This window comes from Neofelis nebulosa, chromosome 9, assembly GCF_028018385.1.
Source record: "Neofelis nebulosa isolate mNeoNeb1 chromosome 9, mNeoNeb1.pri, whole genome shotgun sequence".
NCBI lineage: Eukaryota > Metazoa > Chordata > Mammalia > Carnivora > Felidae > Neofelis > Neofelis nebulosa.
In genome coordinates, this window is record NC_080790.1 from 82176054 (window position 1) to 82200542 (window position 24489).

At 40.7% G+C, this 24489-nt stretch overlaps 1 protein-coding gene across 6 annotated transcripts in view; it reads right to left on the bottom strand.

Moving 5' to 3' along the window:
• Positions 1-24489, bottom strand: part of RFX8 (regulatory factor X8) — a 259279-nt gene that overhangs the window by 21139 nt on the left and 213651 nt on the right. For 5 of the 6 annotated variants that reach the window (XM_058684531.1, XM_058684530.1, XM_058684528.1 and 2 more), the window contains 3 exons: positions 5591-5654; positions 1529-1639; positions 864-941 (listed from right to left, as the gene is read on the bottom strand). In XM_058684531.1, the coding sequence (XP_058540514.1) occupies positions 864-941; positions 1529-1639; positions 5591-5654 (253 nt within the window). The remainder of the gene's footprint in view (positions 1-863; positions 942-1528; positions 1640-5590; positions 5655-24489) is intronic. The other variant, XM_058684532.1, reaches the window with a different exon arrangement.

Here is a 24489-nt window from a genome sequence, read left to right on the forward strand (position 1 = left end):
ACAAAAAAAACTGCCATTCTAGAACTTGCCATATTGTATCATATTTATTGGCTTGTATTGCTCCTTTTAGTACCAGACTATAAGCCTTATGAAGAATATGTTCCCTAGTTCCAGAAATGGTTCTAGTCACAGGGTAAGAATTAAGTTAATGTTTGATGAGCAAATGAAGGAAAGGAGTATATTAGATATCCAATGTGGATGGATATCTATAAAATTGCATTAGTAGGACAAGGGCCATCTTGAAAACACCTTGGTATCTCCTTCACTGTAATGTTTTACACACAATAAGTACTAAATGAACTCATGCCAAATGAACATTATCACCCAAAATTGAAGTACTTAGAACACTAGGCATCAAAAAAGATTTCATTTAAATGTGCACTTGTTCCCCTGGATTTTCTATGGCAAAAGATAAAATTCAGAATGGTTAAAAGATTTGCTCATGTTTTTCACAGCCAATTCTAGAATAAAATCATCCAATCATTACAACACAGATGACCCTGCTTCAAAGTCTTGCTTCCTTTTCAGTTAGCAGGTTATCAGTAAAATGACTCTTTAGTGTTACTGAAAATTCTAGGGTGAATAATGTTACCAACACTTTATTCAAAATCAGCAGGAATTACATCTTAAAAAATAGCTGAATTATATTTGAAGCATAAGGTTATATTAGCACCTTGGAAAATTTCCAAATGATTAAACTGAATAAAAATATCACCTCAGGTATCACCTCAATAACTATAAATAGCTGCCTTCTGAGCACTTCAGTGCAATAAATTACTACTTGACATCCCTTGAAGGGTCTTTTCAAGTACAATGATTAATGATGAGTCATAAATACTTGTGTTTTATAGATAAAACCCTACCCTCTCAAGTTCTTGTTTCCTCACGTTTTGTAAAATCTCTTGGCAATAGTTGTAGTATTCATCAGCAAGAAAGGCCATCTAGGAAGGATATGGAAAATCATTTCAGTTTTAGGGGCACTTCCAGAATGAACTGATTCTCAAAGAATCTTTCTAAGCCCTTAGAGTCTGCTGCTCATGTTGCAATTCTGATATAACAGTAGCTGAGCTCTTCCAGTGTTGTTTATTTATGTGTAGCAATGCATACATGTTATTGGCCTAACGTTGACATAGCTTCAATTTTGATGTCATAACTCTAGGGTCTGTACCATCCACTAAAGAGGCCACCAATATCTGACATCTTTCTCCCTAAACCCCAATTTGCCCCTCCATGTTCCCCAGTCCCAGCTTCTAGAAAACCTGCATATCTGTTCTCTGCTCTGTCATAGGGAAGCCCTCACTCTAATGACAAAGTGGTCCTAGGTGGAGCCTTTCTGTAAGATGTGAGGGGAAGACCTGAACCTCCTGACTGACACCAAGCCCCAGGAGGGAACGTTGGTGCTCACAGGTCTGGGAGAAGGCAAACGTACTCCATCTGGTTCAAATGATCACAACAAAATAAGAAGATATCTATTCCCCTAGGTATCGAATGCGTGAAAAGTTACTTTCCCCCATGTGTGCAAGCCTACCATTTTGTAGGAGTACTTCTTTGCCAGTTCTTGCTCCCAGAATGGACATCTCCTGAATTCAGACAAAGGGGATCCAATGGGGTCTGTCTTTATCGGTGAATGATTTTCACACTAGAAACCATTTATACACGGATTATTTCTTCAAAATAAATGAATTTTCTTGTATATAAACCATGTCATGATCACATTGCTGCTACAGGTTAATGTTCTATGCAAACTTTTATACACACTCTGGATATATCATTGATCCAGCAACTTTCCCCCTTATTTCATTCAAAGTGATATTATCTTTCTCCTATAATTCTATAAACTATGGTCATCAGGAAGCAGTCAGGACTGAGTATATTACCCAGATATATCACTCTTGCAGTCATGTATTACAAGTGCTATATAGTAACGTGATAAAAATATTATGTATGAATAATTTAATACCACAAATGCATTTATATAATCCTTGTCTATATAACTGTCCCTCCTTGAAATAAAACTGGATCCTCTCTAGGTCATGATGCCCATATTAGAAATCTCAGGGCTAACTACCAAGGAAAATGAAGAGCACAGCCTTTAGAAGTACAAATTACAGAATGGTAAAATGTTTCCATCAAGGAGGAAAAAAGGTAACATGGCAGAAAGCAAATTCAACATTCCTTCCTGCTGTCCCCTTTGAGCAAGGGAAGGCATGATCACTCTTGATTGAAGGACATTGGTTTTATTTTAAGTGATTTCTTCAAGATTTTCCTGAACTACTTTTAAATAATTCCAATTTTCAATAGAGTAGGATGAAATCATTCCTTTGAGTTGGAAATTGAGATGGCATAGCCCTCCACGTTTGATTGCAACAAGCATGAGGGTTTTCCTCTTCAGTGTCTCTCCAACTCAATGGTGCTCTGTGACAGTACAGTTCTAAGATCAATATTTCATCCTTAGCTTTCTCAGATCTTATATACTTAGAGCCTTACTGAGCTACTCACTTATATCTTGCTTAGTAGATTGTTTATGTGGGTTTGCAGTATGTTCCTGTCTGCAAGCCACCTGAGGGCAGAGTGGCCTTCGAACCACCTGCACCCACCCTTATGGATAGGAGTAGCACTCAGCTCCCATCCCACACAGTGCTGCACATACTCGAGAACAGACATTACCAGCTTCCTCCTCTCATGTTTCCTTGTTATCAACCCACATCACAGTGAGGATCAGAGAAGATTAGGGGTCATGGTCAACAGCCTTCTTAGTGTCCTAAAATCTGTACTACTTAACTCTTTGTGGTCCTGAACCTCTTTGAGATTCTGATGAAAGCAATTGTTCCTCTTCTTGGAAAAATGCACAGTATGCACTTAATATTGTGAAGATGCCAAGTTGAAATTCGCCTTATTGATATATATTTTTAAATAAAAATATAGGTATATGTGTCTAAATAAATACATAGTCATGTAGAAAGGCAACAGCTCAAAAAATGTCATTTCCTTTGGGTGCTGTTTGGTTCTCACCGGGTTTGCACTGGGTGCTATTCAACCTTCATTCCTACCACTTTGGAACACTGGCTTCATTTGGAGTCATTGGATGGAGAGCTCTTCTAGCATGTGGGTGCGGGTCATCAAGAAAAATGGGGCTATTTCATGGAGTTCACTGTCCTGGTCATTAATCTTCTATTAGAGAAGCACTAAGGAATCATCCAGTCCAACTCTGGGCTGGCTTCTCTTACCTACCACATCTTACCCTAACTACATCCATTTTCTCCACAGCACACCCTGACCTCCTGTATTCATCAATGCTCCTGAGGCTTATGTTTCTATTATCAAAGCCAGTGCTTCTCAGGTGTGGTCCTGAAACCATCCACATCAGAATCCCTGGGAGCACTTGGGGTTCATATCTCTAGGGCCCTAGTAGATCAGATGAGGCCAGCAATCTATCATTTTAATCTGCCTCCTTAGTGAGCCTTATGCATACTCAAGTGGAGAAGCATAGTTCCAGTCAGACTATTCTCTGTCTCACTGCAGAAATCTCTACCTTTCAACATAGTAAATGCATCACAGTTCTACCTGTTCAAAGTCTGTATATGTAATATTGTAGTAATGTAAGAAATCATTACAAGGACCATGTAAAAGTAATTGATTACCAAAAAATAATAATAAAAAGCAAAGTTATGTGTTCCTGAAGTTAATTCCTTCCCAGCTCTTCCTATGAAAAGAATTGATCTTTCAGGAAAGAAAAATGTTTTAAAATCATGATTGAAATCTTTTATTTATAATATACATAATCAGAAATCTAAAGTGAAAGTTTATTACAGAACCACTGAAGTTGGAATTTCTTCAGGAGAAGGCATTCAGGAAAGAATCAGAGGGATTCCCATTCTGCAGAAATAGTTCAGCAAAATGACAAAGAAAAATGTGAGAAATTCTATTTAGATTTTCCAAGTATATCAAATGCAGTTTGGAATTTTCAGTAGTTCTAAACAAATGTCATTGTAATCTTTAGTAAGCACATACAATGTGTCTCACCCTGGAGGTACAATGGGGGACCTTTTCCATCAACACCCGATCTACTAGGTATTATCTGCTTCCCCTATCAATTCTCCTGGATGCCTTTGGTCCTTTCTGCATCCTTGAATACACTGCTCCCTCAATTATCACTCCCAAAGCAAATGTATCCTGTCATTCTCCTTCTAAAGTTGCCTCAGTGGTGGCCTACAGTCTCAAATCTAAATTCCCCAGCCTGGTTTTGACAAGCTATTTGCCATCTGATCCCACCCAGAGCCTACGGTTTCCCCAAATCCTCACCTCCAGCTCCTCACTGCCCACACACTTCCTAACATGAATGCAAGCTACACTCTCAAGATGAAAGCCTCCTAAAAGAAGATCTGAGTGACCCCTCCAGGATCAGCTCAAGAACAGTATGGCAGACAGACTAATGACTGCCCAAAGATATCCACATCCTAATCCCCAGAACCTTAGATGGCGAGAGGGACTTTGCAGATGTGATTAACTTTAAGGACCTTGAGATAGGGAGATTATCTGGAGCATCCAGGCAGCCCCAATGTAATCACAAGGGCTCTTAACAGGGGGGAGCCCTTCCAAGCTTCAAAGAACCAGAGAGATGGCATTGGCAGCGTGAGGACTTAGCCCGCCTTTGCTGGTTTTGAAGACTGAGAAAGGAGCCATGAGCCAAGGAACATAGGCAGCCTCAAAAGCTGAAAAGACAAGATATAGATCCTCCCCTCCATCCCCCAGAAAGACTGTAGCCAGTACTTTGATCTTAGCCTGGTGAGAACCATATCAGACTGTGACCTTCAGAACTGTAAGAAAATCAGTTTGTGTTTTAAGCCACTAAATTTGTGCTAGATTTGTTATAGTGGCAATAGGAAATGAACACAGGCCACCTCTTCCATGAAACCTTCCCTAGTCACTCTGGCCCACTACAACATTTTCTCCCCAATCCCACTTTGGACTTCCCAATCCACCTACAGCCTACCCTGGCTATTCCACAGTACACCGGTTGTTTCATGTCTATCTCAGTTTCCCAACCATGAAACTGTATTCTATTCACGTATAGGGAGTTTGTTTTTACTTTTCTCTCACACCCCATTCAGTCCTCAAGAATGCTTGTCACAAAACAAGTTTTCAAAAAGTTACCCATTCAATGACCCCTCAACAAGACAGTATCAAAGTACTATCGTGTCGTCTTGGCCAACTTAAGCAAAATTCAACTCATGATGTCATAGATTAGCTATTAATAGTTCTGGTGTCCTAATTCAAAAAGCTATAACTGTAATATGGAGACATTTTCACACAAATTTATTGCCAAGAACCTAAACATCCTTATTAATTATAGCAAAAGAAACACAAACAGCTGATGTGCAGCAAAACAATATGCTCCTTGAGGACACCTGTCCCAGCATAGGATGTGGTAGGTACATGGTGGATAATCAACAACACTGGTGAAATGGGTGAGTGGTTAAGGGCCACACATACTAAGAACATTAAACATAGGAAAACACTTGCTTCTAATCAGGCAATTACTGAATATTGCAGGCTCTATTATAGTAAATTTATTTTATTCCATACTCACTGTTCCTTCTTGTTGGATAATGCTGTTATAGTTAGTAGATTTTTCAAAGGCAATGATATCTCCACTGTGACAGAATAGATAACAGAGAAATAATTTTAGTAAGCCACCTGTTTCTGAGCACAAGTATGAAGTGTTTTTTTGCAGCAAGTTTACTTATATGGGGTATAACTTGTATTTCAAAACTCTCTTCCAAGTTTCTATACATGACTGGTGATTAGCACCTGCTTGGAGTTAAAAAAAATCAATTTCTATAATTGGGGTAACCATGTATTTCTTTTGAGAGGTTTATTCTCCTTAGAAGTAAATTTATGATGTCATCGTAGGTAGAACTTGCTCCTGAGAGAAAAGAAAAATCATCATGGAAATGAAGTCTTATACTTTCTGATTTGGAGCTTTTAAAAATTTTTTTTAATGTTTACTTATTTTTGAGCCGGTGGGGGCGGGGGAGGGCAGAGAGAGAGGGAGACACAGAATACAAATCAGGCTCTAGGCTCCAAGCACAGAGCCCAACACAGGGCTTGAACCCACAAAGCGTGAGATCATGACCTGAGCCGCAGTCAGATGCTTAACTGACTGAGCCACCCAGGTGCCCCTGATTTGGGGCTTTTAAAATTATCAATTCATATATGAGAATATCCTCTCAGTGGATGGATATAGCAGAGCACCTTCACAGAATGAGGAAAGTGAGAATAATGACATGTATGTCCTATTTCACCATGCCTCTTGGATTCATACCTTATATAATGGAGACATTCATATGTCATAGAGAACAGATTCAGTCCTAGCTATGCATTCTGGTACATTTTCCTTTAATTCCAGGTATTTGAGAAACTGGTAGCCCAGAGATGACCCCTTTTTCAAAAGGAATGTGTTTTCTGTGGATGCCAGAGGAAATGACATTTTTTTCCCCAGTGCCCCCACAATCCTCAGAGCTGTGGCTACTCTGTCCACTCCAAGTCAATACACATCCTCATACCTGACTGTTTCAATTCTATGTAATCATACAAAGAGAAGAGGAAGGCAGTGGGCTAGTGCTCTGCTTCTGGAAGCAAGGCAATAGTCATTAAAAAAAAAATTACATCCAAGTTAGTTAGCATAGAATGCAATAATGATTTCAGGAGTAGAATCCAATGATTCATTTCCTACATATAACACCCAGTGCTCATCCCAACAAATGTCTTCTTTAATGCCTTGTGCCCATTTAGCCCTTCCCCGCACCCACTACCATTCCAGCAGCCCTCAGTTTGTTCTCTTTTAGAGTCTCTTATGTTTTTGTCCCCCCTCTCTGTTTTCATATTCTTTTTGCTTCCCTTCTCTTATGTTCATCTGTTTTGTATCTTAAGTTCCACATATGAGTTAAGTCATATGATATTTGTCTTTCTCTGACTAATTTCGCTTAGCATAATACCCTCTAGTTCCATCCACGTTGTTGCAAATAGTAAGATTTCATTCTTTTTGATTGCCAAGTAATACTCCATCTTCTTTAGCCATTCATCTGTCGATGGACATTTGGGCTCTTTCCATACTTTAGCTATTGTTGATAGAGTTGCTATAAACATTGGGGTGCATGTGACCCTTTGAAACAGCACACTTGTATCCTTTGGATAAATACTTAGTAGTGCAATTGCTGGGTCATAGGGTAGTTCTATTTTTAATTTTGTGAGGAACTTCCATACTGTTTTCCAGAGTGGCTGAACCAGTTTGCATTCCCACCAGCAATGCAAAAGGGTTCCTCTTTCTCTACATCCTTGCCAACATCTGTTGTTAAGGCAATGGTCATGAATGAGATGGCCTGGAAGGAGGCGAGAATCAGGGGGAGCAGGGGAGATGGAGGTAGATAGCTTTAATCTCACACAGGGAGAGACTATGGTCCTGCTCAGCCTCTCCAAAACCCGGAAGCTCTCTGCTGAAGGTTTGTGTCCAACCCAAGTCATGGAAACCTGGGCACCATGCTTGATACCCATCTAATCAATGTTTCCACATAATAGTCTATTTCAAAACAGGGCAAATGGATTCAGGGTCTGGATCAAAAGCACTGGAAAGCCACCCTCTTAACCTTCCACTAAGAGTTGTTATCACAATGGGAATTGTACTTTGGAGTGCTTAATGGCAAGAGAGTTTCAGAATGTGGGATCTGTTCAACGTGGAGGGGATATATATATATATATATATATATATATATATATATATCCCCTCCACATAGTATGATGGATTGATGGATGATGCAAGGAGAGCCACACGTGAAGAATTCCACTTGTCATATCTCAATGATCTCTTGGGTAGGCATGGGACATGATGGAGTTTCTCCAGGTAAAATTTGTAAATAGCCCATTGCCACACAAATTCTGGGACACTACATCAACAAGACCAACAAACAATACATAAAAACATTGGATAAAATGTAGATTGAAATAAAACAGAAGAAAATGTCAGAAATGGCAGTTCACTGAGTAAAGGGCTAATAGACAAGGAAGTTAAATAAAAGTCTATAGTCATCAGCCCTTAAGAAATGTCTTAAAAATCATTTGTGAGGCTTTCCTCCACTAAATTGGAGGTAGAGTCATTTCTCTACAAGTCTACATTGTGTTAATATGCTACTCCTAATATTTTCTACAGAGGTGATAGCCTCTGTAGAGGAAAAAAAGTTATACAAATAATTGCAAAGACATTGAGTGGGAGTTAAGACAGTTGAAATATAGGGTGTTAGGAGAACATATGTCATGAGGTCCATGCTATCCTCTTGTTAGTTCAACAGTTACATGCCTGTAAATTGGCACCTTGATAAGCTCAGGAGAGTTTCCTTTGTGATTAGCTACCCCATCTGGTTGGTACTTATCACAACACTGTACTTGGACAGCACTTACTAAACTCTTTGGACGATGACAGAAATCTTCATGGGAAATTCCTTTAGATACTTACAAACAGGAGTCTGGAAGCTAGAAGGTTTAGTTTTGGACTTAAAGGAATGAGAAGGGAAACCCTCCACCTTATTGCTCACCCCCTCTACCCCAACCCTGATTCTGATAGCTTTGGAAGCCATTCAATTGAGAGTGACACTCTCAATTATTTAGGATTTATAAATGTAACTCCCAAGTTCTGCCATGTGTTCAATATAGAATATGAGTTTAATTCAACAGCTATCAAAAGGAGGGTGGCGTTACCCTCCTCGCTGTGAAAAGGAACACTGAAGGGGAACTCCTTGCACTATAGCCTTTAGGTATCAGACTAGGGGATACAACCCAACTATCCTCACTGGGGAGCTATTTTATTTTTGTAGCATTTAAATTGGGGGATTTTATGCTTTTAAACAATGGTGGCAGGAAAAATAAAATTCGTCAACTTTGGAGAGAGATGTTAAAAAAAAAAAAGTGCCCATCTGCATCTGGCCAGACAGTGACAGCTTGCTTATTCAGAAGAATGGCAAGGCAGCCTCTTCCAACCTTGGGATGCCTTAGTTCAGGTCAATGGCTCACAACATGGGTCTAGGTTTAGTGCAATCCTATTTATTTCTTTAAAAAATTACCCAGTCTCAAACCTTCAAGCAAAGATGCATGAAAGTATGCACCAGCTAGTGGGAGAGAAGGAGGCAGTATCAGAGCAGACTACAAAGCAAGTGAGCAGAGGATCACTGTTGGAGACCAGCCTTGTGCCAAAAGGGAGATCTGTGGAGACCCAAGACAAGGGCATTGGCATCCAGAAGATCTGGCCAACTAGGCTGAATGGACATTGCAGGTCTTGGCTCCATGCTTTAATCTTTACATGAGGCTGGGTTGGGCTAGAACTGGAGACTGTGGTAGACAGGTGGGGTCTACTACTCAAGAGGAGGCCAAAACAGCATTGGAGGTGACACTTTCAGCTCTCAGAGTGCCAGCCAGGATGGTCTCATGTTCTAGGGGTCACTGCCACTGCATCACTTTCCAGGTGTGGTTTTGATTCAGTCCTGTGGGCCATTTATTAGGTTGTGGTTAAAAGCATAGTCATTGCTAAAATATGGTTCTAATAAAACCACACTGATATCCAGAGCCAGCTTTGCCATGAAGGAAGGGCTTCCAGTCTAAGATGTCTTCTTCCATCATTCCCTGAGGCCTGAGACACTTTCATGGTGCCGAATTGAGTCTGCCCAGTGATGTCCCTTGTGTTGTGAGCGGTCCCCTCAGCTCATGCTCCACAGGGCATAACTTGGACAAGACCCAGGATGTCAGGATTTAGCTATTCAGGATAGGGAATGGGGTCAGGAGGTGCTGCAAAGGGTCTGCTGGAAATGGAGGGAGAGAGACTCAGGAAGAAGGAAGGCTGAGAATTCGCATAGTACAATAGAATAGGCATCCTTGTCAAGCTCTGCCCCTGACTTGAGATGTGGCCTTAAGCTTGTTGCTTGAAGCTTGTTGCTTTGAAGGCCTCAATTTTCCAACCCTATACAGGGAGGAGATGGGCTTTGATGACCCCCAAAATCTGTTCCAGCTCCCAGAGCCCATATCCTTTGTGGTCACATGGACTCCAAGCCCTCCAGGGTCTACATGATGGTTAGAAAATATTTTTCTGGGCCTCGTGCAGGGAGAGTGGAGGAAGGCTCTTCTGGGGCCCTACAGATTGTCCACTTCACTCAGTGCAGTGTAGACACAGCAAGAGAACCACATTTTACTTTAGTTAATTTTTATGATCAATTTGGCTAAAGAAGGATCCAGCATGAAGAGGATGGAGACGTCATTACATGGCACACAACTCATCTTTTTTTTTTCCCCATAAAATCTTTCAAATGCGGTGTTAGCTTTTTGGCATTTGACTTTCTTTTAGTTTAACTACAATTTGCATTCACATTCTCAGGTTTTGACATCATTTGTCATTAATCCAGGCTTTCATTTACATCATGTTGGCCTCGTAATTTGTCCTCTCAAATCACTCCAACAGCAGTGAAACAACTTGAAGCAATTACAAAGGTAAGAGGATAAAAATGTAATAAAACCTAATTCGTGGACCGTTGTTTGGTGTCAGAATGCAAAGCCAAGGTGCTTCATCTTCCGATCATTAAAGGATCTAATTTCAAGTTTTCCTCTAAGCACATGAATTAATTAGTTCGGTTTCATTAGAAGATGATGAACTTAATGAATATTTTTGTAACTAAAACTGAAATAGTAAGCATATGTATTCATATAAAGACGTGTGTTGTTAGGATTGCAAAAAAGCTTTCTTCAATATAATTTTGCTTATACTAATGATACTAATCACTGCAATCCACTGAGCACTTACTCATTGCTAAGTGCTTTACTTGGTATTACCTAAATTCTTCCAACAATCCACGAGGTAGGTAGATAATAACTCGTTATTATCCCCATTTTATATATTGGAAAAGAGAAACAATTCAAAGAGCTAGAAACCCAGCCCTGACTTCAGAGCCTCATCTCTATACCTCTTCTACAATTCTGTCTTACAAGAGGTACAGGTAGGATGAAAAATAATGTACACAAGAAGGACAAAGTAAGATGTCAGGTTTTGGAAACTTAAAATAAAGAACTACCTTATTTGTAAAACTGGTTTGCTGAGTGTCGTAGATTAGTCATGTTCTGCATTGGGGGCTGTTGCTTTTTATACTGCTTAACTGTACCCTGACCCATTAGACTTTATGAACAACTTAATTGCAAAATGGTGACCGCAGGAAACACCTTTGAAAGTGTTGAAAGTCTAATTCATTTATATTCACCCTCCTGGGGTAAAACTCAGCAAGCAGAAGTCAAGCTCCACCGGCAGACAGCAAACATGTGGCCTTATAGCGGGCATCTCTGGCTGGAGATGGGTGAGTGAGGGGATGCTTTGAGCAAATTAGATCGTCCAGTGTTTGCGAGCTTAGGAGCGTTACCTGCTTTCAAAATCTTTTCCAAGCAAGGGTGCAGTCTAGGATATAATTCTCCACATGTATGTTTCTTGAACTGCCAGGCAGCAATCAGGTAATGTGTTATTTTTTTTTAACCTTAACACGTTCTAACTAGCCTTGAAAACCATAGGGTGGACAGGGCCAAAAAGCAGGTTGCAACTTGGATACCTTATTAGTACCTAAGAGTTAGGCCCTCTGGGGCTCATCAGAGCCAGGAAGGCTCAACTCCTGCCCCGTGCCATGGCTGCACAAACAGAAGGAAAAGAAGCCCTTCTTGGGGCTAGAGAAAGACTCTGAAGAAGCTACTAGTGTTCTCTCTGACATCATTAGGTCTGTGGTACCCACAGTTGCCAGGCTGACAGCTCCCTGTGAACTCATTCTCCTCCAGGGTGGTGTGGTCTGAAAGACGAACCTTCACCTTTCTGCTTTGTTGGCACAACTAGCCAGCTGTGGACCCACAGCCCTGGATTCCACAGGCTCTGGGGCCCACCGAGGCAGCCCCCTGGGCTCTTGAGCTGGCAGAAGAACAAAGGACTGAAAAACAAAGGCATGGAATGTTGAAGGCACAATTTTAGAAGCTTTTTAAAGGCCTTTAATATCTTAAGTTGGAAAAGCTGAGAGAGAGAGAGAGAGAGAGAGAGGTGGGCAGAGGTTTCTTGGGGGAGGAATGAGAGCAAGGGTTAGCTTCCATATTTCCTGAAGGAAATATGAGACTCTGTACAGTTGATTTCAGAATCTACATTAGGTAGAATGGGATTCATCTATTTGCAAAATGACAAAAAAGTTTTCCTTGGGACATATTAACGGGGATTTTGTCTGAGAGCTAGAGAATAACAGTGAATTAATCTGGGTTGTTTCTCTAGATGTGACCATAATACATGCATGCATGTTCTCTCTCTCTCTCTCTCTCTCTCTCTCTCTCTCTCTCCCCCCCCCCCCATTCCCCTCTTCTCCCCAGACAATAATAAAGCATTTTATACTCTGGCCTCAATTCTGCAGTGAGTTTCTAGGTCAGCAATTATACCCAGCTCCAAGTCTCAGTCTGGATGCCAGCTAAACAAGATTGGAATCTGGGGAGGCCTATTCCCTGTAAAATTATGTTACCCCGGAGAGAGGAGCAGGAGGGAAAATGTTCTGGATTTTGTGAAGGGGTCCTTTTCATATGGTACACACTGCATATTTATAGTCATTTTTCTTTATTCAACGTTTTTTTTTTTTTTATTTATTTTTGGGACAGAGAGAGACAGAGCATGAACGGGGGAGGGGCAGAGAGAGAGGGAGACACAGAATCAGAAACAGGCTCCAGGCTCCGAGCCATCAGCCCAGAGCCTGACGCGGGGCTCGAACTCACGGACGGCGAGATCGTGACCTGGATGAAGTCGGACGCTTAACCGACTGCGCCACCCAGGCGCCCCAATAGTCATTTTTCTTTAAAAAAAAAAAAGCCTCAAACTTTTCATTTGCTTTGAAAATCAAACCTTGGTCTCTGCTTGGTTCAGGGTAGACGCTGCCTCAGCAGTTTTTCAGCGAAATTCAGCGCAAGTCCTGCCCCACCCCACTGCAAACGAATGTTGTTGACACACTGAAATCCCCAATCTGCTCCTAGGCTACCTATTTAAGTGTCCAGTTAATGGGATCATCAGTGCCATAGTCCCTGGCTCTGGATCATGTCCTCCTGCTGCTTCTGCTTGCGTGGAGGGAGGGGTGACATGGATGGTGTCAGAGACCTGGGCATCATAGTTTCTATACTGATGGGCCTTTGGAGGTGCAACATGGAGGACATAAGGAGGAGATAAGGGCTTATTGTGAGACTAATTTAATTTACTTTATTTTATTTTTAAAAACATCTTTTTAATGTTTATTTATTTTTGAGAGAGAGAGCACATGCAAGCAGAGGAGAGCCAGAGAGAGAGGGGGACAGAGTATCAGAAGCAGGCTTTGTGCTGACAACAGAGAGCCTGATGTGGGGCTTGAACCCAAGAAGTGTGAGATCATGACCTGAGCTGAAGTCAGATGCCTAACTGACTGAGCCACCCAGACGCCCTGAGAACTAAATTAATCTTAATTAGATTATTACATGCTTCTTTGTAGTGTTGGGGGATGGTGGTGAAGAGGAAGCAGAATCCCCCAAAGCCACCCCTTTGCTACCATCACTGGTTCCTGGCCAAATCTCTCAGTGCTGATGCTTTTATTGGCGTTTCCATTTCTTTCCTTAAAACAAGGTCCAGAGGGGAACAAAAGACAAACAGGATGCCATGGAACAGCGTACACACAGTTCAATGACTCAGAGGCTTGTTGCTGGGTTTGGAGTACATTCCACTCTAAGATGCTCCTAACAAGGCATACTCTTACAAAAAAGGGGAAAAAAAAATCCCACAATGACAACAAAAACAAAAACCAAGAATTAAGATTCCTATTTTTCTCTTTGGCAAATGTTCATAAGAAAGTTTTTGTAAATCAGGCCTGCTTCACTGGGGCATTCAACTTTTGGGAACTACGAATACACTCCTCTGTGGTTTGCTGGGGGTTCCCCCTCTGTATTTAACACCGGGTTGCGGGGGGGTGGGGGGAGTCACGTTTTCGATGGCAAATGGAAAGAGGTGCCTGAGTAGCCAGGCAGCCGGCTGCCCTGAGCCCACTGGGGTTGAAGACTTCCAGGTGTGTGGGGTCTGGGGCTCCTACCATTGTATGCTTCCTGGCTCGGTTAAGGTAATGAGGCAATTTAAGCTCTCCAGAGGAAGATGAACGTGCAGGAGAGTGCTTTGAAATAAAGACCTGAACTCTGTGAGAAGAGAGAATGGGCTCTTGAGCAGAAGAAACAATAGGACATCTAGAGATATGACCTTGAGAAATGGGCAGATTTCTGTGGGCATACTTCATGGGACCTGTCATCATGTAGGATTAGGCCTGACTTATTATTGGAAATTTAAACTTTTAAATGTTTTTATTTATTTTTGAGAGAGAGAGAGAGAGAGAGAGAGAGAGAGCAAACAGGGTAAGGGCAGAGAGGGGGAAGCAGAAGATACAGAGAGGACTCTGTGCTGACAGCGGAGATCCCAGTGCAGGACTTGAACCCACGAACTGTGAGATCATGACCTAAGCTGAAGTTGGACTCTTAACCAACTGAGCCATCCAGGCACCCCTGAAATTGAAATGTTAATTGAGGTAATTGTAGATTGACAAGTAGTAAGAAGTGATTTAGAGAGCTTTCTAATCTGCCTAATTTCCCCCAAGGGTAACATTTTGCAAAACTACAGTACAATATCACAACCTGGCTATTGACATTGATACAATTCACTGATCTCTCTCAGACTTCCCTAGTTCAACTTTAACTCATTTTTGTGTATATTCAGTGCTATACACTTTTATCACCTATAGAGATCTGTGTATCCATCACCACAGACAAGATACAGAACATTCTCCTGATCGTAAGGATCCTTGTGTTGCCCCTCCATAACCATATCCATCTCTTGCTTCTTCATTCCCAGGTCCCTGACAACCACCAATTTGTCCTCCATTTATTTTTTTTTATTTTTATTTTTAAAGTTTATTTATTTTGAGAGAGAGAGAGAGAGAGCAAGCAAGCATGGGGGAGGGGCAGAGAGAGGGAGAGAGAAATTACCAAGCAGGCTCTGTCTCTGTCAGCACAGAGCCTGATGCAGGGCTTGATCCCACAAACTGAGATCATGACCTGAGCCAAAACTAAGAGTTAGACACTTAATCAACTGAACCACCCAGGCACTCCTGTCTTCTGTTTAAAAGTTGTGTCATTTCAAAGTGTTTTATCGATGAAATCATAAGGTATGGAACTTTTTGAGACAGGAGTTGTTTTCATTCAGCATCTAGAGATTCATCCAAGCTATTCTATCAATAGTTTGTTCCTCTTTGTTACTGAGTAATATTCCATGGTATAGATGTACCAGAGTTTGTTTAAACATTCACTTAATGAAAAATATCAGGACTGATTCTAATATTTGGCTATTATAAAGAAAGCTGCTATGAACATCAATTTACAAGTTTTTATGTGGATATAAATTTTCATTTGTGTGGGGATAAATGTCCAAGAGTACAATTGATGGTTTGGATGTTAATTGTATGTTTAGTTTTATTAAAACTGCCACACTATTTTGCATTCCTACCACCAATGTATAGAGTGATCCAGCTTCTCTGAATCCTCACCAGCATTTGGTGGTGTTGCTGTTTTTTTATTGTAGTCAATCTGACAGGTGTGTGTTTGTATTTCACTGAAGTGTATTTTGCATTTCCATAATGATTAATGACACTGATCATTCATGTGTTTATTTGCATATATCCTCTTCAGTGAGAGGTATAGTCTTTTGGCCACTTTTTAAAAAATGTTTATTTATTTTTAGAGAGAGAAGGAGAGGAGAGAGAGAGAGAGAGAGAGAGAGAGAGAGAGAGAGAGAGAGAATGAATGGGGGAGGGGCAGAGAGAGAGGGAGACACAGAATCCAAAGCAGGCTCCAGGCTCTGAGCTGTCAGCACAGAGGCTGACATGGGGCTTGAACTCATGAACCGTGAGATGATGACCTGAGCCAAGGTGGGACGCTTAACTGTCTGAGCCACCCAGGCTCCCCTCTTTTGCCCATTTTCTAATTGGATTTCTTTCTTTCTTTCTTTCTTTCTTTCTTTCTTTCTTTCTTTCTTTCTTTCTTTCTTCCTTTCTGTTGAGTTTTGATAATTCTTTATATATACTAGGTATTAGTCCTTTTTCAGATATGTAGCTTGCAAATATTTTCTTCCAGTTTGTAGATTGGCTTTTCATCCTCTTCATAAAATCTTTCACAGACAAACTTTTTAATTTTGATGAGATCCAACTTATTAGCTTTTCCTTTTAAGGACTGGGGCTTTGGTGTCAAGTCTCAGAATTTTTGCCTAGCCCTAGGTTCGAAGATTTTTTCCTATTTTTTTAAGTTTAATATTTTTATGGTTTAAAAGTAAGTCTATGTGGGGCACCTGGGTGGCTCAGTCAGTTAGGCGTCCAACTTCGGCTCAGGTCATGATCTTGCAGTTTGTGAGTTTGAGCCCTGCATTGGGCTCTGTGCTGACAGCTCAGAGCCTGGAACCTGCTTCAGATTCTGTGTCTCCTCTCTCTGCCCCTCCCCTGCTCACGCTCTGTCTCTCTCTGTGTCTCAATAATAAATAAACGTTAAAAAAATTTAAAAGTAAATCTATGATCCATTTTGGCTTTTTGTTTGTTTCATCTATGTTCCATTTTGAGTTAATTCTTGTATAAATTGTAAGGTTTAGTTGTGAGGTTCATTTCTTTTCTCTTTCTTTCTTTCTTTGCATGTGGCCATCTAGTTGTTTCAGCACCATTGGTTGAAAATCTAGTTTCCTTCCACTGAATTACTTTTGCACCTTTGTGAAAAGCCATTTGAGCATATTTGAGTGGATCTATTTCTGGATTCTCTATTCTGTTCCATTGGTCTGTGTCTGTGCCTCCACCAAAACCACACTGCTGTCTTGATTACTATAACTACATACTGAGCCTCAGTATCAGGTAGCGTTTCCTCTCACTTGATTTTTCTTTGTCAAGATTGTTTGAACTATTTTAGGGCCTCGCCTTTCCACATAACTTTTAGAATAAGCTTGTCTATGTCTACAAAAAAAAAAAACTTGCTAGGATTTTTTTTAAACAACTTCATTGAGAGATAATTCACATACCATACAATTCACTCATTTAAAGAGTACAATTCAATGTTTTCTTCATATATTCACAGGGTCATACAATTGTTCAGAAAAGAGATAACATAGCAGTATTGAGACTGCTCTCAGAAAGTCATGCTTGTAAGATTGGCCCTTGTCTGGAGTCTGGGAACTTGGTTCCCAGGGTGTTCTCAGTCAACAGTTAACTGATAAGAGTGGTTCCCTGTGCCTAGACTGTTTGTGCAAACAATATAGTTTATGTTGAATAACCTACTTTAGTTTTGGGGATCTGTCATTTTGGCACATGCTAGGAAGAATGTGCTTATGACCATCCCCCAATAAAATCTTTGAGTGTGGAGTCTCATAATGGGCCTACCTGAACAGAAACATCACACATGTGTTGCTGTATTTTTGTTGCATAGAGGAGTGCACTCTGCGTGACCCCTCATGGGAGAGAAAGAGCAGGTGGAAGCCTGCATATAGACGCCTCTAGACCTCTGCCTCTTTTCGCCTTATGACTTGACTGTGTATTCTTACTATATCTCTGTAGTAAATTTTAGCTATGGGTATGAATATATTATTTTGGTCTGCCTGGTTTATCTGTTACCACTGGAGCTCCCTGCTGGTGCTGCCTGAGGGAGCTGGAGGGCTTTTCCCAGACTGGGTGGGGGGATTGGTCTCTGTGGGGCAGGGGCTCCCTCTATTGGTGCTCTCCAGCTGCCTCTAGGTGGAGTGGGGACACAGGCTTCCTGGACTAAGCCACTTGCTATAGCTGGGTCTCCCTTGACAGATTAGCTCACACTCCTTATTGTATCTCATGGTGGAAAAGGAGTGTCTCAGACCCAGAGAGTAAGGAGAGTGCTTTCCCTAGCTGTTTATTTTTGGTGGGACTCCCTCTTGCTGCCCCTTGACCAATATTATTAGAGGAATGAGAGGAGAAATGAATCTACCTGGATGCCTCATCTTGCTAGGTAGTGGGTTGGGAAACAGTGGGCCTGGATGAGTGGGGAAAGATGTAGGATGCCCTATCACTGTGTTGATTGTGCAGCCCTGGGGTCCCCAACCAGCTCATTTTCTTCTTGCCACTTTTTAGAGTTTTTCTTTGTTTGCTTCTTGCATTATTTCCAGGGTTCATAGTTGTGCTTAGCAAAAAGAAATTGATCTACACCATCTTGTCCCAACTAAAACTCTCTACCATCATATTTTGACTCATCATATTTTAATTTTTTTTTAATTTTTTTTTTCAACATTTTTTATTTATTTTTGGGACAGAGAGAGACAGAGCATGAACGGGGGAGGGGCAGAGAGAGAGGGAGACACAGAATCAGAAACAGGCTCCAGGCTCCGAGCCATCAGCCCAGAGCCTGACGCGGGGCTCGAACTCACGGACCGCGAGATCGTGACCTGGCTGAAGTCGGACGCTTAACCGACTGCGCCACCCAGGCGCCCCCATCATATTTTAATTTTTTAGGCACAATCGTATAATCAAGGATCCCAATCACTGATAACATTAATTTATAATATATATATGGTCTGCTTTCGGGAGGTTTCTGAGGCAGTTAGAATGATGTATAGGGAACAAGATAGTGTAGATTCACTTTTCCTTGCTGCTTCCCTCTAATACAAATAAATACCCCAGAAATTTTTCAGCGGATCATGATACAAGGGCTCTGAAAGCTGGAAAGAAGATGGGACTGCCTAGAGAAGTGACAGTGTGGTGAGTGCCCTGGGTTTTCTTTTCATGTTCCATGCATATCTGGACTGGATACTGGAGAGACCTGAAATCTAGACTGTCAGCAGACATAGATATAAATCCCAAGAAAAATCTGCACTCTCCGAACAAAGGACTAGGAGAGGGAAGTCTAATAGAGACCTAGAGGGGGCTACAGCCCTTGCTCTTGGAGTATGGTCTGGCCACCCAGTCTGACCACAGTGGCAGCCTCAACATCCTGGTGGGCTGAACCACCCCCAACTCCACACCCGGGGCACTGACAGGTGGGCTGATCTGCCTGCATGGACAGTATTGAATCCTCTGGCCAACTCAATGGAGCACAGAAGGGCAGGCATTCCATCCATAGGAGCAATGCCAGCAGAACCTGGTGTTTCCCTGACTCACGCCAACTGGCAGAAAAGGACTCAGGCCCAGCCACTCTGACTGTCTGCATTCCCCCACAGAAGGTGGCCCAGGGAAGCAGGTTCAGCCCCTACAGGTAGCACTAGTAGGGAACTGATCAGAAGACTGTGCAGTGCCAAAGAATGAAGCAGACCAGAGCAGCATGCAAGGGTTCTGAAAACTAAACTGTCATTGGAACTACAGCACAAAAAAATAGACCAGAACTTACATGCTAAACCTAAATAGGGTGACTGTCTGCTAAAGTAGAAGATTTAAATAGGATCAAAAATCTCTAGCATCATAACCCAAATGCTCATGATACAACAGAAAATCAATAGAAAATGTCCAGGATACAATATAAAAATACATAGATTGATGGGTCAGAATAGAAGGGCCAGTAGTAAACCCACACACATATGGTCATTTAATTACAACAAAGCAACTAAGAGTATACAACAGTCTCTTCAATAAGTGGTGTCAGGGAAACTGCACAGCCACATGCCAAAAAATGGAACTTTCTTATGCTACGAAAATTGAATCAAAATGATATGAAGACTTGAATGTAAGACCTGAAATCATAAAACTAGAAGAAAACATAGGTGGTGAGCTCTTTGACACCAGTCTTGGCAATGATTTTTTGAATTTGACACCAAAAGCAAAGACAACAAAAGCAAAAATAAACAAGTGGGACTACACTGAACTAAAAAAGTTTCTGCACAGCAAAGAAAACCATCAACAAAATACAAGGCAACCTACTTCATGAGAGAAAATATTTGCAAGTCATATATCTGATAAAGGGTTAATATCCAAAATATATAAACATACAACTCAATAGCAAAAAAAATTAATTTAAAAATGTGCAGAAGATCTGAATAGTCATTTTTTCCAAAGAAGACATATAGGTGGCCAACAGGTACATGAAAAGATGCTCAACATCACCAGTGATTAGGGAAATGCTAATCAAACCACAATGAAATATAACCTCTATCACACACCTGTTAGAACGGCTATTATCAAAAAGAAAAGAAATAACAAGTGTTGGCAGGGATGTGGAGAAAGGGAACCCTTGTGCACTGTTGGTAGGAATGTAAATTGGTGCGACCACTGTGGAAAACAGTATAGAGGTTCCTCAAAAAATTAAAAATAGAAATACCATATTATCCAGCAAATTCACTTCTGGGTATTTATCCAAAGAAAATAAAAACACTAACCCAAAAAAGATATCTGCACCCCTATGTTCATCACAAATTGCTTACAATAGCCAAGCTATGGAGACAAACTAAGTGTACATTGACTTTTGAATGGATAAAGAAAATATGGTGTGTGTATTCCACCCAATGGAATAGTATTCAGCCACAAAAGAGAATGACATCTTGCCATTTGGGACAACATGGATAGACCTTGAGGGTGTTATACTAAGTGAAATAAGTCAGAGAAAGACAAGTATTATATGGTTTCACTTACATGTGGAATCTAAATTTTTTTAAAGCCAGAGGTGCCTGGGTGGCTTGGTCGGTTGAGCAGCTGACTCTTGATTTCGGCTCAGGTCGTGATCTCATGGTTCATGGGATCAAGTCCCACACTGGGCTCTGTGCTCACAGCGTGGAGCTGTTTGGGATTCTCTCTCCCTCTCTCTCAGCCCTTCTCCTGCTTGCATGTGTGCTCATGTACACTCTCTCTCTGCCTCAAAATAAATAAATATACATTTTTTAAAAAATTAAAGAAAAACACAAATAAACAAAAACCAAACAAACCCAGAAAGCATAAAACTAACCTTATAGATAAAGAGAACAGATTGGTGGTTGCCGGGGGTGGGGCAGAGGGCTGGGGATGGATAATTGGTAATTTGTACCTTTTGATTCCAGTTATAAAATAAATAAGTCCTGGGGGTGTAATGTACAGCTTGGTGGCTATATTAATAATACTGTATTGCATATTTGAAAGTTGCTAAGAGAGTACGTCTTAAAAGTTCTCATCACAAGGAAAAAAATTATGTAACTGCATATGGATGTTAACTAGATTTACTGTGATAATCATTTTGCAACATATGCAAACATCAAATCATTATTATGTATACTTGAAAAGAATGTGATGTTGTATGTCAATTATATGGGAGGGAAGCAAGGAAGGAAGGAAGGAAGGAAGGAAGGAAGGGAGGAAGAGAGAAAGAGAGAGAGAAAGAAAGAAAGAAAGAAAGAAAGAAAGAAAGAGAGAAAGAAAGAAAAGGAGAAAGAAAGAAAATCACCCATAATACCAAGAATTAGATAAGCCACAATTTGAATGAGAAAAGACAATAAACTGACACTGATATTAAAATGATTCAGATATTGGAATTATCTGACAAAGATTTTCAAGCAGTCATTATAGAAATGCTCCAACCAGTAGTTATAAATTCTCTTAAAGCAAATGAAAAAATAGAAAGCCTCCACAAAAAAATAGAAGTTATACAAAAGAACCAAATAGGAATGCTGAAAAATAAAATGACCAAAATAATAACCATAGACATAATACCATGAAAAAATCATAGATATGATAAAATAAATACATCAAAGTCAAGAGCAATATGCTTAAGAGTCACATTGAATGTTTACTATGTGCCAGGTGCTGTTTCAGGCATTTTCATTGTATTAATTCATTTAATCTTCATAAAATACAAATCAGAAACACTACATGATCCAGTAATTCCACTGCTGGATATTTACCCAAAGAAAGAAAAGATAATTTGAAAAGATACTTGCACTCCAATATTTATTGCAGCATTATTTACAACAGCCAAGATATGGAAGCAACCCAAGTGTCCATCAATAGATGAATAGATAAAGAAGATGTGATATATATATATATACAATGGAATATTACTCAGCTATTAAAAAGGATGAAATCATGTGATTTGCAACGACATGGATGGACCTAGAGGGTTATTATGTTAAAGTGAAATAAGTCAGATAGAGAAGGAAATGCTATATGATCTCACTTACATATGAAATATGAAAAACAAAACCAATAGGGGGGCCTGGGTGGCTCAGTTGGTTAAGTGTCCAACTTCAGCTCAGGTGATGGTCTCGTGGTTCGTGAGTTCGAGCCCTGCGTCGGACTCTGTGCTGACAGCTCAGAGCCTGAAGCCTGTTTCGGATTCTGTGTCTCCCTCTGTCTCTGCTCCTCCCCCACTCACACTCTGTCTCTCTCTCTCAAAAACAAAGATTAAAAAAATTTTTTTTAGAAAAACAAAACAAATGAATAAACAAAAAAAAAGCAGAATTGGACCTATAAATACAGAGAACAAACTGATGATGCCAGAGAAAAGGGCATGGGGTATGGGCACAATGAGTGAAGGGGAGAGGGAGATATAGGCTTCCACTTATGGAACAAATGAGTCACATGGATTAAAGGTACAACATAGGAAATATAGTCAATAGTATTGCAATAGCATTGGATGGTGACAGATGGTAGCTACACTTATGGTGAGCACAGCATAACACAGAGAAGTTGAATCACTATGTTATCCACCTGAAACTAATGTAACAGGTGTGTCAACTATAGTAAAGTTTCTAAAAAATTAAAATAAAAAAATCACTTCCCAGCTTAAGACTCTCCAGTGTCTCTCTATCACACTCAGAATAACATCCTACGTCCTTGCCAAGACTTATAGGTCCCACTTCTGTGTTCAGATTCCTCTCTTCCCACTCTTCTGCTCATTCGCCAACCTCTACCTCCAGACTTTCTTTCTGTTCTTTGAATTCATTCCTGCCTCAGGCCCTTTGGGCTTGCTCTTTCCTCTGTCTGCAATACTTGTCTCTCAGATATTCACTTGGCTGACTCTTTTTTTCATATTTCTGCTCAAAAGGCATCTTCTCAAGGAGGCTTCCCATGACCCTGTTTTACTGTCTTCAGATAAATCTTGCTATTGTCCCTTCTTTATTGTCTTACATTTTCCCCACTAAGATAGACAAGAGGGAGACCTTGTTTATCTTGTTTACTTTTTCATCCCCAGTAACTAGAACAGGGCCTGACTTATTGTCCGAACTCAAATATTTGTTGAATGAACAAATAAGTGAATGATGAGTTCTATAGTTTTCATTATCTGAAAACCAGAGAAATGAAGTTTTTATTTCGAGACCTAACTTTGTCACACATGTCCTTATATAAAAGATACAATGAAATAGAAGACATTTTCACCCGTATATTTCATGGATTATTAACAGCAATATATCATTTATTATATTTCTGCATTCTAAAATATATATTTAGTATTTCTAAAAATGTGGGATTGGTAAGGAGGTTACCTTAGATCTTAGTGCTTAAAAATATCTCTTAATTGGCCAAGACTGTATAAAGTTTATCAATTATTAAATATTAATAAATATGTGTTGAGCATGAAAAACACCCGCTGCTGGGCCTATGTCATGGATAAACCAATGTTACCCTTGTTCTTACCTGTGTCCCTGACAGCCTTCCTTTTCCTTGCTGAGGATGAAGCCTACTTCTTTCCCCATAAAGACCAGTTCCAGACCCTCTCTCTGTGACACTGACCCAGAGACCTCAGGACACTAATGTCCTCTAAGTGCTGCTGAGCAACAGCCATGTCATGCTGCAGGGCTCTCCAAACTGCCTACTGGGTGCCCTGGGGCAAAAAGACACAAACTCTAGGCTTAGCCTTTGAGGAGCATACGGGTCAGCAAGCGGGAGAATACATTAGCACAAGGAAAGCTCTAACCCTAACTGAAATAAATCTATCTATTCCCTTCCCTAACTTCTCTATTTTTTGTTGATGTAATTTTTCCATCTTTGTGACTAATCGATGAATAAGACATTTAAGAGGAAGAGCTGGTTGGAAGAAGAATGTGATGACTTTATTTGAGGTTAAGTTTGAGGTTTTGATGGGACAGGCCGGGCTGAGTCATCTGTGCTCCCTTCTATTGACATGGACTCAACCAACTGAAGACACTGCCTTGGACAGATCTTTCTGATCCGCCTCCTGTTTGGTCCAGGTGCTCGTCTGAATGAGCCCCACAGCTTCAGAACCATCTCTGGGCTGACTCTCTTGTTCCCAAGCTAGTCGGGGATGGCTTTGGGGGTAACACTTTGTGCAGATTCTACCTACTGGTATCATAGATTGAAATAAGGAAGTCAAGAGGCAGCGATGATTTGGAGGGAGATTAAAAATTTATATTTTTACGTACTAAGTATGAGGTGCCAGTGGGTCATCTACGTGGAAATGTCCAGTAGATAGTCCAAGAGGAATGGCTGG